The sequence below is a fragment of the Cebus imitator genome, unplaced genomic scaffold (assembly GCF_001604975.1).
Source record: "Cebus imitator isolate Cc_AM_T3 unplaced genomic scaffold, Cebus_imitator-1.0 Scaffold193, whole genome shotgun sequence".
NCBI classification, from domain to species: Eukaryota; Metazoa; Chordata; class Mammalia; order Primates; family Cebidae; genus Cebus; species Cebus imitator.
The window spans coordinates 1,247,952-1,270,531 of NW_016107508.1; the positions used below are offsets into that span (position 1 = coordinate 1,247,952).

Consider the following 22,580-nt stretch of genomic DNA (forward strand, 5'->3'; position numbering starts at 1 on the left):
AAATATTTGTCACATGGGTGGATGAAAAAAATGGAGACGTGAATGTCTCTCCCACAGAATTTTAGGAGAAAAGAGACCTAAGATTGCATCTTGGCCTAACTTCCCATTTCACAGATGAGGATCTGGAGGCTCAGGAGGAGGAGCATGTTTTGCGAGACCACAAAGACAGCGGTGGAAACCAGGACCTTGAACCACCCCCTCCACTCTTCTCTCTAGATACCGGACCCTCCTAGCTCCACTCTTATCTGCTTGCGTACAGGATGCTCGAGGAGAGACAGCACAAGGCCACTGTTACAGACGATGGCCCCGCTCCCCACTCCCTCTTACCCGCATATAAAATTCTCTGCCCTCGTTCCCAGATTTGATCTGGAAAATGTAATAGGCCCCAGGGTAGCGGGTCGTGGCTTGCATTTGGAAGATGTCAGCGGGAACGGAGCGTCCTGACACCACGTCCATGTCCCGGTACAAGATGGTAAAGGGCTGATCTCTGCAGCCAGGGTTCTCAGCAGGACACATACAGCGGCTGTGGGAAGGGAAATGATGTGAGAACTCAAGAAATCCATTCCAGGTGCTGGTTGTGCTACTTCCTCTCTTAAAACACTGAAAATGAGGCCATTCCATTTTTAGCATCCAAATGGCGTAACTGTAGAATGTCTCTGCTTCTGGCTTGAGTCTAAAAACTCTCCAGCATGTAGGCGAGCTCTGTTTCCTAGAGAATGGCCTCTTCTCACTCATCAGATATTCTGGCTACTAGATAGAATATAGACCTTAGATCTCTGGTTTTCAGAACATTAGAACATTCTCCAAGGTATTTTACATTTGCCATGCAGGCCAAATACACCACGGGCCACACGGCCCTTCACTTCTTCAGCCATAGACACTCATTTTAAAAACTTCACTTTGGGAGGCTGAGGTGGGTGGATTGCTTGAGCCCAGGAGTGAGACAAGCCTGGTCAACATGGAGAAACCCCATTTCTACAAAAAATACAAAAATTAGCCTTGCATAGTGGTGCACACCTGTGGTCCCAGCTCCTTTGTACACTAAAGCAGAAGGATCACTTGAGCCCGGGAGGTCGAGGCTACAGTGATGGCACCACTGCACTCCAGCCTGGGCAACAGAGCAAGACCCTGCCTCAAACACAAAACAGAAAAAAAAAAGAAAGAATTTTTTAAAGTAAGAAATTAGATAAATAGGTCTTGAGGATCCTTGTACATTCTCTATTGCGCTGAGCCCACACAAACAGCTGGGAGCGGTGGTATCTGAGCTGATATCTGAAAGACGGGGCAGCTCTGGCTACATGGAGATGAAAGGAATGCCTTCCATATGGCCAGAAGGATGTGCACACAAGCAGGGAGGCTGGCCATTCTGGGGCATGCGTAAAGGCGTGAGCAAGTCCTGCTCAGGCTGGCAGGAGCACAGGACACCTGAACTGGACAAGGAGCTGGAAGGGGCTGCCGGAGTCCAACTGGAACGGAGCCTGGAGTGAGGGAGTCACGGGGCATTTTCAGCGTCATGCCAGAGATTCCACCAGTAACACCAGCTCAGTGCTGTGAGCTGAAATGGGTCAGCTCCCCAGCCACAGACGGGGTGGCCTGGAAAAACCCAGAGAGAACCAGGAATAGAAGCTGGGAAGAGCGGCCTGGAGCTCTGCTCTGCCACAAACAGCCCTTGAATCAGGGGACCAAAAGCCCTGTTCTAAAGGGTTGCTTAGAAGCATAGCTCTCAGCAACAAGTGAAGATGTCTCTAAATCACCCACCTGTCCCAGCACTGTCCTTTCTTTTGCCAATTTTTGATTAAAGTGGGAACCACTGGTAAGCCACAAATTCCTCTCTGAGAGGCTGTACCCAAAAGGGCAGGATGGTGTGTCTGAGTCATCCTTCTGTCTCCCATGCGGGGGTTTGGTGTGCTCAAGGGAAGTCAATGTGTGAACATTTGGAAGAGAGGAGGCCACAGAGGAACTGAGATGGTTAAACAAGGGATAAAAGAGAAGGAAGACAAACTCCTAGCATGCCAGGAGCAGAAAGCCACTGTCCTACTGATTCACCTTTTGGAAGTTATCTTCACTTTAATTCTCTCCTCAACTCTAATATTTGCCATCTGGTGATTTAGTAAAATGTTGACTAAGATCACGTCAGAAACTTGATTAGAGCAAACTAGAGAACTCTCCAGCACCTCAATACTCACAGAGCAGTCCAGGGAGACTGGAAGCATTCATTTCACCTGGGAGCTTGCCAGAAAGGCAGGCTCTTGGGCCCCACCCCAAACCCACTGAATCAGCACTCCGAGATCCCCAGGTGAGTCCTGTGCATGTTACGTTTAGGAGCCGAGCTCTAAATGACCCCGTGTATCCAGAACAAAGTCATTAGAGGGAAGAGGAGATTCTAGAACCCTGACTCTCAACTCTTCGGCTTGGTTAGCTTTCTAGAGAATCTTTGCATAGCTCTGGCATGAGTGGAGGAGTGATAGACAGCAGTGTGTGTGTGTGTGTGTGTGTGTGTGTGCACGCGCGTTTTGAGACAGAGTCTTACTCTGTCACCCAGGATGGAGTGCAGTGGCACGATCTCAGCTCACTGTAAACTCCTCCTCCCAGGTTCAACTGATTCTCATGCCTCAGCCTCCTTAGTAGCTGGGACTACAGGTGTGTGCTACCACACGCCGCTAATTTTTTTGTATTTTTAGTAGAGACAGGGTTTCACCATGTTGGCCAGGGTGGTCTCCAACTCCAGACCTCAGGTGAGCCACCCGCCTCAGCCTCCCAAACTGCTGGGATTACCGGCGTGAGCCACCGCGTCCAGCCTTGTGTGTATTTCTTACTATGTGTGTGGTCAAACATTTTGAACAGTAATTCTTTCTGGTATGTAGGAATGTGTTTCAGATCTCATAACTTGTAATAGAATGTTTTGCAAACTTTTTCACAACCCACAGTAAGCAACACATTTTGCACTGCAAACCAGTAGCACACATAACTGAAAGAGAAGTTTCCAAAAACAATACTGACATTGCGGAGCGCAATGTACTCTGATACCTTCTATTTCAGTCTGTTCCATCTATTCTATTCTGATCTATTCTACACACACATGTGCATGTGCACGAGTGTACACACACACACACACACGTGCGCGCACATGGCATAGGTAGTAGGCCAGGTCCGCTGCCTTCCTGGCTGTGGCACTCTCTTTCACACCACACTGCCGGCCTCCTGAGCCAGGCCCTCATCAGGTTTCTATTCCCCCAGGGGAAGCCAGGACTTACTTATCGCTGATCCTCAGATAAGGCTCCTCACAGCGGATGGGGTCAATGCATTTGAAGCCCCCTTGTAAATTGTAGCAAGTCTGCTGCAGGTTGCACGTGTGGTTTCTGTGCTCACATTCATTGATGTCTGAAATGCAGGGTAGACAAGAAGCGGGGGCAAGGCATTATTGGCCAGGCCAGATGTGTGGGAATAGGGTAGGCTGGGTTTTACTACAGAGCTGTACTATCCAATATGGCAGCGACAGGCCGTATGTGGCTATTGACTACTTGGAATGTGGCTGATCCAAATTGAAATGTGCTGTAAGTGGAAACTACACATCAAATTTTGATGACTTTGTACCAAAAAATAATGTGGGCCAGGCATGATGGCTCACGCCTAAATCCCAGGACATTGGGAGGCTGAGGCAGGAGGATCGCTTGAAGCCAGGAGTTCAAGACCAGCCTAAGCAACAAAGCTAGACCCTGTCTCTTAATTTAAAAAAATATATACATATATATTAAATTTTTAAAAAGAACATAAAAGATTTAATCAATACTTTTCATATTGAATACATGCTGAAATAATATTTTGGATATACTGCATTAAAGAAAATATAGTAGTAAAAACAGGAGTTTGAGACCAGCCTGGCCAACATAGTAAAACCCTGTCTCTACTAAAAATACAAAAATCAGCTGGGCATGGTGACATGTGCCTGTAGTCCCAGCTACTCGGGAGGCTGAGGCAGGAGAATCACTTGAACCTAGGAGGCCGCGGCTGCAGTGAGCTGAGATCATGCCACTGCACTCCAGCCTGGGTGACAGAGCAAGACTTGTCTCAAAAAAGAAAAGAAAATATAGTAGTAAAAGTAATTTTACCCTTTTTTTTTCCTTCTTTTAATGTGGCTACTAGGAAATGTCAAGTTACATAGATGGCTCGCGTCTGTAGCTCACATGATGTTTCTATTGCCTGGCACCACTAGGGAGAATTCCTGCTTGGCCATCGGATGAGGCAGGTTCGATGAGGCTGAGAATGGGTCAGTCGCTTCTGCAATGACCCCTCAGTGGGTGGAGCATGGGGCCGGAAGCCAGGCCAAGCAGGCAAACAGGAGAAGACCCACCCCTTTTATAGTCTGGGGCCCCAACTCTTCCAGGAACAGAGCAGTCAGGTGCATGAGGTCTCCCTGGCAACCCTGCTCTAGGAGATCATCTGGAGAAAGGCTGACCAAACTGCCCTCCAAGCCACATCAGAAAGCGCGGGCTCTGGCCAGGCCACAAAAGTCCTGCTTATACCTGGAGCAGTTCTCAGAGCAGCCTCAGATATCTGCCTGGGAAGGCAGGAAGCCATGCTTAGAGGCTGCCGTCTGCATCTGCAGAGTTCATTACAGAAGTTTAAGTGGCCCAGATCCTGGCCAAAGGATGGGTCACAGGGAGGGAAGATACCAGGCCAGGCATCCTGCCCAGAGCTGCCACTCTGGGAGCCACGAGCACCTGCTCACATCCCCACCCCTACCACCTTCCCAGAGCTGCACACGATTCCCCAGCTGAGGACAACCAGATGACCCCTTGCATCAGCCCCACCTCACATACCCCAGCCAGGCCCCTCCAGACAGCCTTACCCTGGCAGCTTCGGTTGTCATCCAGCAGGATGTAGCCTGAGGGGCAGGAGCAGAAGTACGTGCCGGGCTGGTTCACACATTCATGTTGGCAGAGGAACTCAGAGAAGCTGCACTCGTCCATATCTGGGGTGACAAGTTATACCTGCTGTTTATAATCACAGTCTACGTGGGGATGGGAGCTTAGTGGTCATCAACTCCAACTCCCACAGTGTCTTGATACATATGATGGCTTTACTGCCAAGAAGCTGTCAATTCACTTCTTGAATACTTCTAGTGATGGGGAGCTCACTACCTACTGAGGACCCCCACTGACATTTGGACAGCTCTAATTGTCAGAAAATTCTTTCCTACATGGAGCTGAAATCCACCTACATCAAGTTTCCCACATTGTCTGCCCCTCACTGAACCTTCCACTCGTTATAAGCTTCTTTCACCATGTAGGGGAATCCACCCTCCACCTCTGATCTGCCCAAGGGGCTGAGGTTACTTTGCCCACTGGGGTTTTTCTGGGGGGTTCCCCGAGACCCAGAAAACATTCCCTGACCTAGAGCGTCTTCTAAAGGGGCAACTTTCACAGTCTCAACTCCCCTCCAATCACCCCTTTCCCCAACTTCAGGAACAATATTGTTCCTAAAGTCACAATCAAAAGGGACATATCCAGAAGGCCAGGTTTTAATTATACTAAAACTTCACTGTGTTAAAAAAAAAAAAAAAAAAACTGCTTGAAAGAGAAAACTCTGGAGTGGTGAGGGATGGGCAGGGATATTTTTCTCTTTGTGGCCCGCCTACCTCGGATCCTCCCTGGGACAAGGGAAGCAGCCGCCTCCCGCCAGCCTGTTGTGGAGGGGGAGCCCCTGTCCATGTGATTTACAACTCATCTGCATGGGCTATGGCAGTTGATGCAGAAGCAGACGTTCCAGAAAAGCCAACTCTTCATCACACACACAGTTTGGCAACAGAGTGCCTGTTTGAACCTCCTCCGATAAGCATGCCAAAGAAAACATGTTTTTCTTGCATTTGTTGTTTCCCAAAAACTTGCTTTCACTAGTTTCCCCATGTGACATGTCCTCGGATTACTCTCTCACTCACAGACCACTGGCGGCTGGAGTCACCCAGAGAGGGTGTCAACGCAAAAGAAGCTGCCTCTCCACCATCAGATAATTCCGGGTGTTACACGCCTCATGCCTCTCGCATCCTAGAAGGAAAACCTCCTTCCTGTCTCTCTCAGTGGTCCTCAGGTGATGGGTTATCAGCCAGCAGAATTCGGATGCTGATTTGAAAAGTAAAATGTGCTCAGGTAATACCTGCTTCGGCCGTGCGTCCCCACTTTCCCCAGCCTTGCAGGGCCCTGGGTCTCTGGCTCCAGCCCATCATAACTGAGTGTCCTATTTTATTTCCAAGTTCACAGATTCCATTTATACTTTCAACAGAGTAGTGGTGATGTCTGTGGATCCCTGGGGCTCCCTATGTGCCAAGCACTGGGTTAAATGCTTTACATGCCTCCTCTTACTGTATTCTCACCTCCACCCCATGAAGGAGGCACTGTTACTCTCCATATTTTACAGGAGAAAAACTGAGGCTCACAGAGGTTAGGTGACTTGGCCAAGTTCACAGATAACAAGTAAGGAGGAACGCTGGGACTTGAACCCAGCCTCTGGATCCTACACACTTGGAAACATAATGCTGTAATGTGTCCCTGAGTAACTGTGCTGGGAGCTCAGTGGAGCTCGGGAGCCCTGAGGTTCGGGCAATCGCCCAAGCAGGGTTAGCTCCAGCGCAGATGGAGAGCGTAGCACCCACTCCCACTGGGCAGGGAGGGCTGTAACAGACCCTACTCGGTTGATCTTTGGGTCTGTAACTCCCAGACTTCGCTTGGGCTGTGGCTCCACCCTCCACTGGAAAGCTGAAATACAAGCCCAGTTTCTGGCAGGGAGTGCGTATTAGGCCACTTTGACTCCTCCACTTGAGAACCCACCATGGTTTCCAGGAACAGCTCAGTTTAGCAAATCCCTGAGAGACAAGGTTAGGAGGGGTCTGGGGTTACACAGAGCGGCCACCCCAGTTGTGATAACACAGTGAGGATACCAGTGCCTGGGGGAAATGGAGAAGTGCAGAAAGGGGTTAAGTAGGAAGACACAGGAAACGGACTCTCTCCATCACAGTTATCCTGTGCCAGTCTTCTCTAGAAAGCCTGCATATCCCAGGGTCATGCCAAGTCTTTAGGACAGCATGCATCATGGAGAACATGGAAGACAAGTTGGCCACTTGGGGTAAAATGAGTCAACTGAAGATCTTTGCCAAATCAGCATGGACGCAAACTTCTCAAGAAGCCAAAAGTCTCTTACACCTACACTTAGGGAAGATAAATTAACATATAATGGCTAAAACTCCACTGTGTCCGCTGGGCGCGGGTGGTGGCTCTTGCCTGTAATCTCAGCACTCTGGGAGGCTGAGGTGGGCGCATCACGAGGTCAAGGAGATGGAGACCATCCTAGCCAACATGGTAAAACCCCATCTCTACTAAAATACAAAATAATTAGCTGGGTGTGGTGGCACGCGCCTGTAGTCCCAGCTGCTCAGGAGGCTGAGGCAGGGGAATCGCTTGAACCCGGGCAGTGGAGGATGCCATGAGCTGAGATCGTGCCACTACACTATAGCCTGGGTGACAGAGCAAGACTCTGTCTCAAAGGCAAGACAAAACAAACAAACAAACAAACAAAAAAACTCCACTGTGTCCAAAAAAAACCTCCTTGAAAGAGAAGACTCCAGAGCAGTGTGGGGTGGCCAGGAATATTTGTCTCTCTGTGCCCCATCTATTTTGGATCCATGCTCCCTGGGACATGGGAAACAGCAGCTTCCAGCCAGCCTGGAACCAGCCTGGAGCTGGGCCACCCTCAGGGCTGTGCCAACTTATTTAATTTTTGACCACTCTATGAGGGTGGTTGGTTGGTCATTTGGCTGGCTGATTTTTTAACAAAGGATGACACTGAGACTCATGGAGTAACTTGGTCAAGAAAAACAGTACTGCAGATGGTAGAGCCAGGATTTGAACTTGGCTCCATCTAGCTCCAGAGTCACTCTACCACATGGCCTGTGCAGTGGGGCAACAAACATTTGTGGATTGGCCAAGCGTGGTGGCTCACATTTGTAATCCCAGCACCTGGGGAGGCCAAGGCGGGCGGATCACGAGGTCAGGAGTTTGAGACCAGCCTGGCCAACACAGTGAGACCTTATCTCTACTAAAAATATAAAAATTAGCTGGGTGTGGTGGCAGGTGCCTGTAATCCTACCTACTCGGCAGGCTGAGGCAGGAGAACCAGAAGGCGGATGTTGCAGTGAGCTGAGATTGCACCACTGTACTCCAGCCTGGGCAACAGAGCTAGATTCCATCACACACACACACACAAAAATCTGTGGATTAATGAACATTCTGGAGAAACAAATAATCTTACCACATAATGTTAGATTTTCCACACTTCTTAGTTCCTTGGCCCCAATTCCCCAAGGAGTGCCACGGAAGAAACTGAAATCTAGGAAGAAAGTGGCTTTTCATGCCTGAGGGTGTTTTATTTCTGTTTCTAGGCCTTAGATTGAATCAGTCCAAGGCTCTCTGTAACTGCCTGCTTGTGGCTCTGACAGTCCTGGCCCTAGGGAGGGGTGTTCATTTGTTTCAGGGAACTGGGTCCCTAGAACACTTCAGTCGCCAATGAGACTATCACACAAGTTCCATTCATAACCTGGGTCAGTTCCTGTTACAATAAAATCTGGATTAGGAAACTTTCCGTTCTGCAGGACAAAAAGATTTTCACACCCTAGTATATGGCCCACTTATTTTGAGAAGCACAGTGAAGCATTATTAATCTAGACTTTGCTAATTCACAGCTGCTGAGGGTGCCAAAAGTGGATGGAATGGAGTGTACTTTAATTCAACCTTTACAAAAAACAAGGAAAGGAAAGGAAAGAAAGAGAAAGAAAAGGAGTTGTACATGGTCCTGTGTGGCATGCTACAAAGATAAATATGAGTAAGAGGTGGTCCCTATTTTCAAGGAGTTTACAATCGAGTAATCTTTTTCTAACTAAGAAAACAAAATTTAACTTTCTGGGGAAAAAAAGACGGAGTTAATAAGAAAATTATAACAGAGTCCAAAAACTAGCAGGGGCAAAGAATCACAGTCCCTTGGGCTTGGAAGGAATTTATAAAAGGTCAACTAAGCCATCACATCTATGTTCTCACAACAAATTATTATGATTTTATTCATTCAACATTCAATCATTTATCCATTGATTCGAGAACTGGTTTTTTTTTTTTTTTTTTTTTTTTTTTGCATGCTCCCTGGGTGCCAGGCCTGGAGCGAGGCACTGATTATTTGTAGAGATTTCAGAAGTTCACAAAGTATGTGTGCTTCCATACATGATCTCATTCATTCAATGTTCCCCCCAACCCTACCCAATGAGATATACTATTATACCTGGGTCACTGCCCTCTGTAGGTACTTTCTGTGCTATCCCCAAGACCGGAGCCGATGCTGGGTGCGGACAAACAGCTCTCAAACCAACATGCCAAACTGAGTGAGTCCTCTCCCCCGTCAAACCCACCTCAGTCCTAGAAGGTAGCTCCATTGATTTTTGCATTAAGGTCAGATGACACCTCACCTTTCGGGAAGTGACTCATCTGTTCTGTGTGATTGTGACCCCACTGCCCTCGAGGATGTCCCAGACTGGACATGTGTCCAGGAAATGAGAGGAAACACCCATAAAGGAAGCCCTTGCCCTTCAATCCCCAACCCCTCCCCATGTCCCAAGTACAGGTGGAAGTTTCCAAAGCCAAAGCCCATTACCACTGCAATGAACACCATCTTCCTCAAGTTCATATCCGGGGTCACAGCGGCAGATGAAAGAGCCATAGGTGTTGACGCAGGTTTGCACGCAGGGGTTCTCAGTTGCACACTCGTTCACATCTGTGGAAAGCCAAGGCACATCGCTGACTGTCTTTCCAAGAGAACAGCCACAATAACTAGGCAGAAAAATGTACCAGCAGTGAAATCCACCACCACCAGGAGACCAGAGTGGCAGGTACTGAGGCTCTCCATCCAGGACCTTTGGGATCATGATCTCAGACCCCAAACTGTTCACTTAAGGACTGGGGCCTCCATCCCCATGTCCCTTCTGGGGTCACAAGTTAGGCAAGGTGGAAACCATATGCATACACATGATATAAACATATATACGTATACACCTGCTAGTAAGTCCATACCCCAAGGCTCCCCGTCAGGAACTTCCAGGCCATACCTGCTCCTTTTCATCACCGGTTGTATTGTCAGTGAGCTCCCCTCATCCTTATTGACTTGGAAATTTCAGATTAACAAATAACCATGATGATTCTAATAATATATTTATTATGCATAAATAACTTTGCTCATTAGGAAAGGATCTCACACTCACTTTTCCTTACAACGAGGACCACTGCCCCACTTTAGAGTTAAGTAGGTTAAAGAGAAGAACATCAAGGGACACAAGGAGTAATGGGAAATCCATTATCTTGAGTGTGGTGGTGGTCGTTTCATGTGAGTACACATATGTCAAAATTAATAAAATCATGGTGCAATTTATTAGACACTGATTATGCATCAATAGGTTGTTTAAGCATTATTGAACAATCAGGCACAGTGGCTCATACCTATAATCCCATCACTTTGAGAGGCTGAGGCAGGCGGATCGCTTGAGCCCAGGAGTTTGAGGCCAGCCTGGGCAACACAGTGGACCCCATCTCTACAGAAAATTTAAAAATTAGTCAGATGATGTGGCACACACCTGTGATCTCAGCTACCCAGGAGGCTAAGGAGGGAGAATCACTTGAGCCTGGGAGATTGAGACTACAGTGAGCTGAGATTGTGTAACTATACTCCAGCCTGGGTGACAGAGTGAGCCCTCGTCTCAAAAAAAAAAAAAAAAAAATTCCATGCTGTGTGTGGTGACTCACACCTATAATCCCAGCACTTTGGGAGGCTAAGGCAGGTGGATTACCTGAGGTCAGGCGTTCAAGACCAGCCTCACCAACATGGTAAAGCCCCGTCTCTACTAAAAAAATGAAAAAGAAATTAGCCAGGCATGGTGGCAGGCACCTGTAATCCCAGCCACTTAGGAAGCTGAGACAGGAGAATTGCTTGAACCCCAGAGGCAGAGGTTGCAGTGAGCTGAGATCATGCCACTGCACTCCAGCCTGGTTGACAGTGCAAGACTCTGTCTCAAAAAAAAAAAAATATATACACACACACACACACACACACACACACACACACACACACACACACACACACACACACACACACACATACACATATACATACATATAAATTGTTTTTGGAGACTGAGAGACTTGTACCCAAGCCCACCAGCTAACAAGGACACAGTGGGATCTGGAACATGAGTCAGGGGTCTTTCCACAATACCCAAGGTTCATGCTGCACAGCTCATGGTGGGGGGAGCGGGGAGGAGCCCCTTTCCCACTGGCATTGGCTGACCCACTGTAAGCGCCATCCCACAATGCTCCACACGCCAATGGCCAAAGTTCCAGCTGAGAGATTTTCCATCCTCTTCCAAAGCCCAGGTGAACCTCTTGGGCCTCTGAAAGAGATGTCCGTGTTTTCAGAACTAAAAGCCTTCACAGTGAGCAGCTTGAGAGGCTTTTCTTAAAGGTGGGGCGGGGGAGCGCTAATCCCATGCCCACAAAGCTCCTGCTTCCTGGCATCTTTGGAGATCTCAGGGAGAAAACAGATAAATAAATGAACAGCTGCAGAGAGAGGGTCTAGCAAGACACCAGCCCCCACTGGTGCCAGTGGGAGGTTGGGGATAGGGAGAGGGGTGCAGGAAAATGTCCACTGTGCTAAGCCACTGAGTCTAAGTTCAGACAGGACGGTGCTGGCGAGTGTTAGGGCTGGTGGCCTCAGCCTCTGGCCAGGGGCTAGCCACTCAGACATGAATGAGCTCATCCCACCCTCTCACAGCGCTCAGCTTCTCCTAAAGAGCAGGGCAATCACAATGATTCTGCCCCCCGCCGCAGGGTTCTCGCTGCCCTTTCCTGCCAGCCCTTTCCAGATGCCCTTCTGAATCCACTGAAGGCACACAGGGCCCCACTCTGACCCGCTGGACAGGAAGTCTGGGCTCCTGGTTTCACTCTGAACTCTGCCACCCTTGACCGCACGACCTTGGCCAAGCTGCTGAAGCTTTTTGAGCTTGATGTCCCCCTCTGTGAAGCAGAGCCACAGACACCTGCCTGCCGACCTCACGAGGCTAATTATTATTGAAGTTCAGTGAAATGAACAGACATGACAATGCTCCGAGCGTGCAAAGCACTCTTCCACACACAAAGAGTCAGGACTGCGAAAGCTCACTGGAGCATGTGACAACCTGTGCTGCCCATGGGCCCTGCTGATGCAACATCCCAGTGGCTGAGTGCCCGTACCCAGGCCTGGGTGCCCGGCCTGCCGCTTTATTACGCTGTGGACTTGGCACTGCGAGGTGTATTATCTGCTCTTTGTCACACACCTGTCCCTCAGAGGCCTGAAGGACACAGGTGCCTTTTGGCTCTGCTGGGCATGGCTATGCCTCAGGAGGTACTGGGTACACTGTGCCAGCCTGTGACTGCCACCTTCGATCCCAGGCCTTGGCACAGAAAAGCCTGCGTCTGCCCTAAGCCGCTTATCACAGCAGCAAGGGAGCCAGGCGCCCGCTCCCGCTCCAGTGGAAGGAAGGGCCCTTGTTTATCCGCCTCCTCAATCTCCCGGCCTGGCGTCTACTCTCAGAAGAAAATGACCTCTTTTGGCGTGAGGAACACAGTCCAGACTTCTTGGAACAATGAGCAGAACCAGCTTTGGAGGAGAGACTTAGAATCCAGGATCAAACTCTTTAACACTGATGCCTTCCTGTTTACCGACAATTTAGATATAATTAAACGAATGGAGACATAATATCTTCCAACTCTGCTGGCCAGGAGGCTGCCAGCCAGAACTCCAAGGGTGAATGAAACAAGGAAATGGGCCCCGCAAAACCTGAGGTCTCCAGACAAAGACCTCATTCTGCGTCTCCGGCACTGCCTCCAACCTGGGCCAAGCAGCTGCCAGGGGCTGGGGGCCTGGGCTGGGAGCTGGGAGTTGAGGGGGAAGCTGGGTGCCGACGCAGGATTTGCACTAATTCCTTGGGTCTTAAGTCCCTCATTCACTTCCTGAGCAGCAGAAACCTTCAGATGGAAACCACGATAGGCATGTAACTTGTTTTTCTTACTTATCAGTATTTCAAGTGATCATATGAAAACCAGAAAATGCCTTTGTTTCAGTCTGGTTTTGTGGGGGCACGCCGAGTAGCAGAGGACGATACCACCAGCACCAGACCCTTCACTAAGGCACAGGGCATCCTGGCACAGGTCGGAGGGAAAAGCACAACAAGAAGCCTCAGAATTGCCCACGAAACCCCTGCATGGCATGGATGTGTTTATTTTATGATTCATGGAGGGGCAGGGACCCTGAGGAACCCTCCTCAGGCCTCAGGAACTGAACTTAGGCTATAGGACATGCAACGAAATTTCTGATTAGGCAAGAAAGCCAGCTAGGCTACCTCTGGATAGCAGACACAGAAAAGAAGCAAAACCATGAAACTGTCCGCTCCCAGCCGGTCCATGATTGGGGTCCTACCCTCAGCCATATTCAGAGCATTTTTTGAGATGTTTCACAGAGCGAGGTTCAGGTCTCGGGTTTCTGTAGCAACGGGGATGGGCAGGCAGTGACTAGGGATGGGAATACACTTTAGCAGCAGTGTTTCCCACAAACATCAGCCGCCAGGCGCTGAAAAAGACCACATCTAGTGTCTCACGTCGTGTCCAAGTTATCACGCACATCACATACCTTGGCAAGACCTTCCATCCTCATTGAGGGTAAAACCAGGGTTGCATGTACAAGAGTAGGATCCAGGAACATTCGCACAGAGCTGCTGGCAGTAACCATAGCGACATTCATCAATATCTGGAAACAGAAATGCAAGCAAAGTGAGACAAGTCTCCTTCCCACTCACTGATGCCACCACTAGCGTGGCATGATTGCCCGGCTCTTCCCAAACAGGATCTTGAAGAGAAGCAAAGGAGAACAAGCACCAAGACAGTGCCTGCTGAGTGTCACGGATGGGGATGCTGTCTTGACTACAAGGCTCAATCTCCCCACAATCTTTCTCCTCCTCGACCCATCTCAGTCCCATAAATACCTGAACCTATCCTAAAAGTTGCAGAAGAAATTTCTGCTTTGAGTGGGATGTTGGGCAAGATGGGCTCTCCAATTTTACCCAGCTCTAAGATTCAGTGCTAAGGTTTATCCAAGATGGGCTCTCCAGTTTTATCCAGCTCTAAGATTTGACTCTAAAGATTTATTCAATGTTAAGATTCAACTCAAAGATTCCATATAGAGGTTCCACTGCCCTGGGAAGAGACCAGTCAGCTTAACACGTAAGAAGAATCCATAGCATCACCCCAGTAGGCTCCTTGCCAGCAACATGAACAGTGAATATGTCCAGCTGTCAGGAATAAGAGCCAGTTAGGACGGGACGAGCTGGACAGCATGACAGTCTGGAGACCCATGAATCCAGTAACATGAGGACACTGGAGTTCACCCTGGATCTCCTCCTTGCACCAGAGTGAACATAAAACTCTGGATAAACACACCTCTTCCAAGCCACAGCTGGCCTTGCCAGGGAAAGTGGCGACACTGTGGGTGAACGGATCCTTTGAGCAGAGCTGGGCAATGTGACCTCCCTGTAACATGTATCCATCAATGGGGAGCCTGATGTCATTGGGAAAGCACTTCTCAACACCCCAAGCTGACGTGATGATGGGCTGGAGAATTCATTCCTATGGGGTAAGGACAGTGAATGAAATCACCAGCCTCCTGGCAGAGTCTGAGATAGCATCAGTACAGGCTCCTGCTGTGACCAGTTGATCTGACTGTAGCTGGAACTGGTCCTTATTCCCACCTCCCCCAGTCTAACCAGATTCCCTCTCTGATCCCTGCGTTCCTTTGGAACCAGGGACCATCCAGGATTCTGGAAGCCAGCTTAGAGTCTCAGTCCTTGTACCTGGTTTCTACCTACTGCCAGGAAGGACTCCATCTCCCGGACCCATCTCGATCCCTTACCTATTGTTCACCCTTCTCAGATTCCATGCCCTGTCCTGTGATTCTGTTTTGTCTCTGAGTCCCAGCTACTTCTAACCTGGCCCATCGCACTGCCCCTGAGTGCAGGGCAGCCCCTGCAAAGAAGGACCATTGGCTGTATAGTAGCTGGCCCTGACTTCTTCCCAGAATGCAATTGGGCACATCACCAACACTAGGCAGGCAGCAGGGGTTGGAGAGGGTACCTTTCGCTAGGGGTACCTTGGAGAAAAGGCAGCCACCACCCCTCATTTTTCTGCAAAAGTAGCATCTCCACTGGTACACAGAACAGACAGTATGTGGCTATGGAACTTGCACTTTGAAAGGGAAAGGCGAGTTTAGCCAGCGGAGGGCAGGAGTTCGGCCATGATTAGGAGAGGTCTTCCCTTCAGATGTGAATGTGAGTGGCTGGGCCACATGGTACCATGCCAGGCTTCCATGAGCATCCCTCTAAAGCTCCGTGCTCCCAGGAAGAGAACAACCCTCCCAGGTGGCGGAATGTCCGAGTTGCTGGCACCCCTCACATGTGAGGGTTTCCTGGCTCTAAGGTCTCTGGAACAGGGCTGGTACATCTTGGTCTTCCCTGCCACTTGAGCGCCCCTTGCGGTGGGAAAAATAACTAGACTGAGACGCAGGAGACTCAGATGTTAGAAGCAACTCACTTTAACTTTGTCTAAAATGTTCCTTCTCTTTGAGTCTCAGTCTCCGATGCTATAAAAGTTGGATGACATAATATCCAACATCCTTTCCAGCTCTGAAATTTGACATATTAAGTTCCTGTACAAATAACTCTCTCTCACTGATCTGCTTATGTTCAAATAAGTAGCATCAAATTTTCCATTATAGCAGAGGTTAGTTTGAATGCACAGCGACGATCATAGTCACAAATGCCCACGTGCAGGCCTGGAAAGGAGAAGCAAGCCAATCCATGCCTCAAGGATGCTTCGGACGGGGCTTCAGGGCAGACCCACTCAGCCTCAATCAAGAGAAACTTGGAAAGAGGTAGCTTTTCTTTCTTTCCATGATTTTGTTTGGATCCGTTTCTCAGCCCCTCCAGGACGGACTTTCAGGCAACAGAATGGTGTCTAAGAGAATTTAAACTGGCAGGGGCTTTTCTAGAAAACATAGCATAGAAATCACACCCTAGAATTAGAAATTGAAGTGACAGCTAGAGTTTGCTATAAATTCATTCACTTGGCTAAACCCGAAACTAGAGGGGAAGAAAGGAAAACAACCTTCCAGTAAAAATAAACAGAAAGACCAGACAGCAGATGCCAACTGCAAAGCCAGTTCTCAATTGGTGAGGACTGACTCCTCAGGAGTAAAAGGGAAGGCCAGAGCTGGTTGGGTGGGTGTGGTGGTCAGGGGGAAGGGCAAAGACAGAGTGTTGGAAGGAACTGATGTAAGATCAGAATCTACTGATCCACATTCAACACTTCGCACAGTTTTGTGACTAAGCAAAAGCGTTCCCTTCTCTTAGCATTACTTCTAACTAAAGCAAAATAATCCTCACCTCTGTCACTTCCTGGCCTGGATACAAACTTTGTGAAGACAGGAAGAAAGTCTAGGTAAAATCAAACGTAAAAAATACATTCCAAACTGTAGCTCTTAAAAAATACATTTGAGGCCAGGCACGGTGGCTCACGCCTGTAATCTCAGCAGTTTGGGATGCTGAGGTGTGCAGATGACTTGAGCCCAGGAGTTCAAGACCAGCCTGGCCAACATGGTGAAACACCGTTTGTACAAAAAATACAAAAATTATCCTGGCATGGTGGTACATGCCTATAATCCCAGCTACTCAGGAGGCTGAGGCAAGAGAATCGCTTGAACTTGGGAGGCAGAGGTTGCAGTGAGCCAAAATTGCACCACTGCACTCCTGCCTGGGTAACAGAGTGAAACTAGGTCTCAAAAATAAATACATTCAAAAACTATAATGATGACAAGATGGGGATGATGGCAGTTGATTTTCAAAGGCGGCTACACATGTGAGCTCAATAGCCTTCCACCCCCCCACACCCTCCCTGGCAAAGGAAAGCTTATTACTCTTAGGCAGCCAGCTGTGCCCACACCTCACAATGCCCCTGGCAGCCCTTAACTTACAAGAGTCCCTATGACCCCCTAGAGAGCTGTTACCTAAGCACTGGCCTTCCAGTAGCCAGTATCCATCGGTGCAGGAGCAGGTGTACCCGCCTTCAGTGTTGATGCAGATCTGGGTAGGGTTGCACTGGTGGGAATCTGTTGCACACTCGTCCACATCTGTAACACAGACATATTCCAGAGAATGTCACCCACATCCATCTAGAGTCCTGGAGCCACCAGAGGTGCCAGTGGCTTACTTATCTTGGCTGGGAGGCAGTTGCTAATGTCACTAGGTTACACCCAAGGAGGTGGCAGCGCCTCCCTGATGGGCACCTCTAGGAGACACTGACCTGCAATGGGGGGACTGCTGAGCTAGTCTGCTCACCAGACTAGCTCCATAAAGGGAAATCCACAAAGAGAAATGGCCAAGAAGGGAACACACATCCTTAGGCACCCTTCTGCCATCCTATGCCTTTACTCTCTGAAGGTACATCACCTTGACAATAACCGTTACTTGATTTAGAAAGGTATTTTGTATTAAGCTTATTCATTCATATGTTAAACAGGGGGTCTGCTGTGTACCTACTGTGTGCACAGAACTATGATAAATAACAGAGAAGAACAAAACAAAAATAAAGTAAAAGAAATGTCCCCAACCAGGGGTGGTGGCTCCCGCCTGTGATCCCAGCACTTTGGGAGGCCGAGGCAGGTGGATCACCTGAGCTCAGGAATTTGAGACAAGCCAGGGCAACATGGTGAAACCCCATCTTTATGAAAAATACAAAAAATTAGCTGGGCCTGATGGCATGTGCCTGTCCCAGCTACTTGGAAGACTGAGCTGGGACTTCAGCCCAGGAGATGGAGGTTGCAGTGAGCCAAGATCACACCACTGCACTCCAACATGGGAGACAGAGTGAGATCCTGTCTCAAAAAAAAAAAGTTCCGGGCCGGGTGCGGTGGCTCACGCCTGTAATCCCAGCAGGCCAAGCCTTTGGGAGGCCGAGACGGGTGGATCACGAGGTCAAGAGATCGAGACCATCCTGGTCAACACGGTGAAACCCCGTCTCTACTAAAAATACAAAACATTAGCTGGGCATGGTGGCGCGTGCCTGTAATCCCAGCTACTCAGGAGGCTGAGGCAGGAGAATTGCCTGAACCCAGGAGGCGGAGGTTGCGGTGAGCCGAGATCGCGCCATTGCACTCCAGCCTGGGTAACAAGAGCGAAACTCCATCTCTAAAAAAAAAAAAAAGTTCCCTGCCAACAGACGCTGGCAGTCTAGTTGCTTAACCGTATTCAGCCATGAAAATCTTTCGGTCTGAAGTTCTCCAGTCTTCCGTCCATTCCAGAGTTCCTGGGGCTAATCTCTGTCCTCGCTCACATTACATCTCTCTGTGCTGCCCACTATCATCAGTCTGGTGGCATGAAGATACTTGTATCCAAGTCGGTCCCTTCTCCTTAACATAGAGCTTTAGAGCACAGATATCAAGCCATATTCACGGCCATTCCCAAGGCATCTGGCGCGGATGCTTTACACAGTCAGTGCTCAAAACTGTTTGTTGAAACTGAAACATCCTCCTCCCCTTTCTTCCCTGTACCCGACTTTAGGGGAGAGCACCCAGGATCCTGAAATGGACCTCCTGATGCCACACTCTCACCTTGACCTAAAGGAAGAGACGTTTCACTAAACATTCATGTATTAGTTTACTCCACAAGGAAGCACCGTGCATCCTGGATCTGCCTGGCCCAGAGGACCCCAGCGCTCTTTCTCCCTGTCAGTCCTGCCTTCGCCTGCCCCTTGGTGGGGCACCTTCCCTCCCCGCTTCATTCCCGCATCAGGATTTGCTCATCTACACCTTTTCTCCACCTTCACCGAATGGACCATCATGCAGTCAGAAATAACAGGAAAAGCTGCAATTCCCTGAGCCTGTGTTACGCATCTGACACTTTCCTCATTCCCGTATTTACTCTCACATCACCCTGTGAGGCGGGCTCATAATCCCCATTTTACAGATGGGAAAACTGAGTGGAAAGAGCTAATAAGCACCAAGCCAAAAGCTGAGTTCAGGCCTCCCTGTCTGCCTGGCTCCAAGTCTACTCTGTGCAGGACTCACAGAGGTGGCACCACCCAGGACCAAGCAGGTTCAGGTAGGGCTGGCAGCCCAGGCTGAGGAGGGAGTGCCGAGCTTTTGCTGCTTTTGACTGACCCCACTCCCATGCTGTCAGCCGCCTGACACTGCAGATTGCAGACGTGATCATCATCCACTCACATGGCTTCTTTGAATACGTATGGTGGGGACAGTGGTGTCTAAGACCCAAAGTGTAAGCTCCTTGAGGACTAGGGCCTCGTGTAGCATGGGGCTTTGTGTGCTTGAGTATAACATTCAACTGGATGAGAATGGTCCCTCGGGTTCAGGTGATAGGGCCCGAAATCCACCATCCACCAGCAACAGCCCAACACGAACAACCCTGATCAGTCCCCACCTTACCCCAAAATGACAGCTGTCTGGGCATCCCGTGGAACTGGCTCTGCCTCCCCTAAACATGGACTACCTCCAAGAACCTGGTGCCAAGATAGCGACAGCCTCCACTCCACCCTCAGGCCGAGCACATGCGGCCTCAGTGGCAAAGACCCAGCCCTGTTCTCAGCTGCAAGGACTCCAGCCTCCCCTTTGCCTCCCTTCCATCCAGCTCTGCCCACCCAGCATAGCCTCCCAGGGGAGCTGGTGAATAATGCTTGGCCAGAAGCCGCTCCTGCTCAAATCCACACTGAGGCTTAGGACAATAAATAGTGCCACTATCTGCTGGTTCGTATTTACATTTCCCCAGCAGGGAGTGATGGATGGCCATTGTGTCCTGGGAACAACACTGCCTTAGGAATTTCTGGTTTTTTTCCTGCCTTGACGGGAATGAAGGGTGAACGGGACCCACACGGGAGAAGAATCACTGGAGAGGCTTGGTGGCGGCAAGTTCCCAAGCCTCTGTGCTTATGTAATTTGCGTCCCACACAGTGGGCTTGCCAAGTCCTACAGAGAGAAACCAGACACAGGCAAGTAGGCCAGGCTGGACTCAGAAGGGCATAAAGGACCCCACCGTGGGCATGTGCACAAACTAATCAGGCCGAGAATCAAAATCTTTGAAGCTCACTCTTAAAAATTCCAGCACTTTTACTGAGCTAAAGAATTAACTCAGCCAGGCGCAGTGCCTCATGCCTGTAATCCCAGCACTTAAGGAGGCTAACGTGGTTGGATTGCTTGAGTCTAGGAGTTTGAGACCAGCCTGGGAAACACGGCGAAACCCTGTTTCTGCTAAAAACACAAAAAGTTAGTCAGGTGTGGTGGCGCACACCTGTAGTCCCAGCTACTCGGGAAGCTGAGGTGGGAGGATCACCTGAGCCCAGGAACTTGTACCCCGCAGTGAGCCAGACTGCACCACTGACCTCCAGCCTGGGCGACAGAGCAACACCCTGTCTCAATCAAACAAATAAGAACGACAACAAAAAACCCACAACAACACGACTTGGGAAAAGCCGAATTACATTATCTCAACAAAAAAAAAAAAAAAAAGAATAAACTCAGTTACACCCACTTTTGTTGATATAGATTTTAAAATTAAAATTTTAACTTCCACTAAATTGTTTAATGAATTGTCAATATAAACTATATTTTGAGAAGTCAGTAAGTCCCTGACGTTTTCTGGGGGTGGGAGCCTCTCAACTTTATGTCCTCAAAACACACTTGGTGTAATGCTGTGTCCATGGTAAATGTTCAATAACTATTGAATGAATGAACACATGAACAGCAAACATGAATGCCTTGCAGTCTCTAGGAAAGTTTTTCCCAGCCAACTAGCTGATAAGCCCATTTGGGTGTGTGTACTTTAAAAACAGCCACCACCGTCCAAACCATTGTCAGCTTACACACCTGATAGAGCTAAAACTGGAGTGTTCACATGGTGGGCTTCCTCGGCGGGTCAGGGGGAGGGAGCCTGAAAGACTCATCACACATTCCAGCTCACAGCAGAACTTCTTACGTTAAATACATTTGACTTAAATCACAGAAGGAAAAATACATTGAATCACTCCAAGGACATTCTTTGGCAGGGTCTCCCTTTCTGCATCAGTGGAAAAGTACAAGCTATGACAACCTGAGCAAGTGTCAGTATTCTCGTGTGCAAACAGGGCCTGCTATTTCCCTTCCTGTGCAATAGTCAGGAAGTCTAAGAGAAAAGAATGTTGGGTTCATTCAAGCCTTTATTTATTCATTCACTTGCTCGCTCATTCATTCTTTTTTTTTGAGACAGAGTCTTACCCTGTCACCCAGGCTGTAGTGCAATGGTGCAATCTCGGCTCACTGCAACCTCCACCTCCCAGGTTCAAACAATTCTTCTGTCTCAGCCTCCTGAGTAGCTGGGATTACAGGCATCTGCCACCACACCCAGCTAATTTTTGTATTTTTAGTAGAGACGGGGTTTCACCATGTTGGCCAGTTTGGTCTCGAACTCCTGACCTCGTGATCCACCTGCCTTGGCTTTCCAAAGTGCTGGGATTACAGGCATGAGCCGCCACCCCCAGCCTCATTCATTCTTTATGCTCTACAATGGCCATGTGTGTGTGTGTGTGTGTGTGTCCTCCCCAGCCTCTACATCCTTTGGGAGACTGACATCCAGCTTCTTCCCTCCTGCTGTAAGGTACCCAGAAGCAGACTTTACTGAGAGTCCTTCTGCTGGCTCCCTGCTCCCTCCTGGGTGCTGTCACCCCAGTCAGCTGCCTGGGCACTTGGAGGATTCTGCCACAGCAACCATTGCTCAGCTCTCCCCAGGTGGGGCAATGTCTATCTGCTGCCCAGGTGACCAGCATCCTGGCAACTGGAGGAAAGCACTCATCAACTCTTCCAGAACCTGGAAAAGCCTGGCGCTGCCCCTGCCAGGAAGAAGTCATCATCTGCATCAAGCAGCACAGCTCTGCTCACCTTGCAGTTTCACCTGCACTGACTGGTACCTCTCCCTTCAGACGTCCACAGAGTGGCCTTCTCAGTCTGAAACAACTGCTCACTTTGGAAAGTCATCAAAACCCATCAATATCACCTCCTTGATGCCTTCCAAGAAGGCCATAGACAGAAAGGGTTTTCAGGCCCCAGGACAGTGGCCCACATATTCAGGAGCTCTTTTAGGATTTCGTACCCTTAGCTATGTCTCACATTCCCCAGCGGGACAGTAAACTTCACGTGGGCAGGTATGCCAAGATGGTGGGAATAAACAGATGTCCCTCAGGCTGGTGTGTTTTAAAGGAGTAAAAGAATGTTCTTCAAGTATAGTCAAGATGTTACAGAGGCACCAGATGAAGGAACTTGCCTCAACACATCAAAATACAACATGTCCAACAATCTTGGAGACAACAAAGTCAACAGAACCTTCCATTCTGACCCAAGGGACAGCATAGGAAGGGGCCACAGTCCACACATCTGCT

General features: G+C 49.1%; 1 protein-coding gene across 2 annotated transcripts in view; it reads right to left on the reverse strand.

Annotated features, from left to right (window-relative positions):
* FBLN5 (fibulin 5) overlaps window positions 1-22,580 on the reverse strand; it is an 81,543-nt gene that overhangs the window by 9,471 nt on the left and 49,492 nt on the right. For both annotated transcript variants that reach the window (XM_017546958.2, XM_017546959.2), the window contains exons 5-10: window positions 17,170-17,292; window positions 13,747-13,863; window positions 9,688-9,807; window positions 4,850-4,972; window positions 3,255-3,381; window positions 328-523 (exon numbers count right to left, since the gene is read on the reverse strand). In XM_017546958.2, the coding sequence (XP_017402447.2) occupies window positions 328-523; window positions 3,255-3,381; window positions 4,850-4,972; window positions 9,688-9,807; window positions 13,747-13,863; window positions 17,170-17,292 (806 nt within the window). The remainder of the gene's footprint in view (window positions 1-327; window positions 524-3,254; window positions 3,382-4,849; window positions 4,973-9,687; window positions 9,808-13,746; window positions 13,864-17,169; window positions 17,293-22,580) is intronic.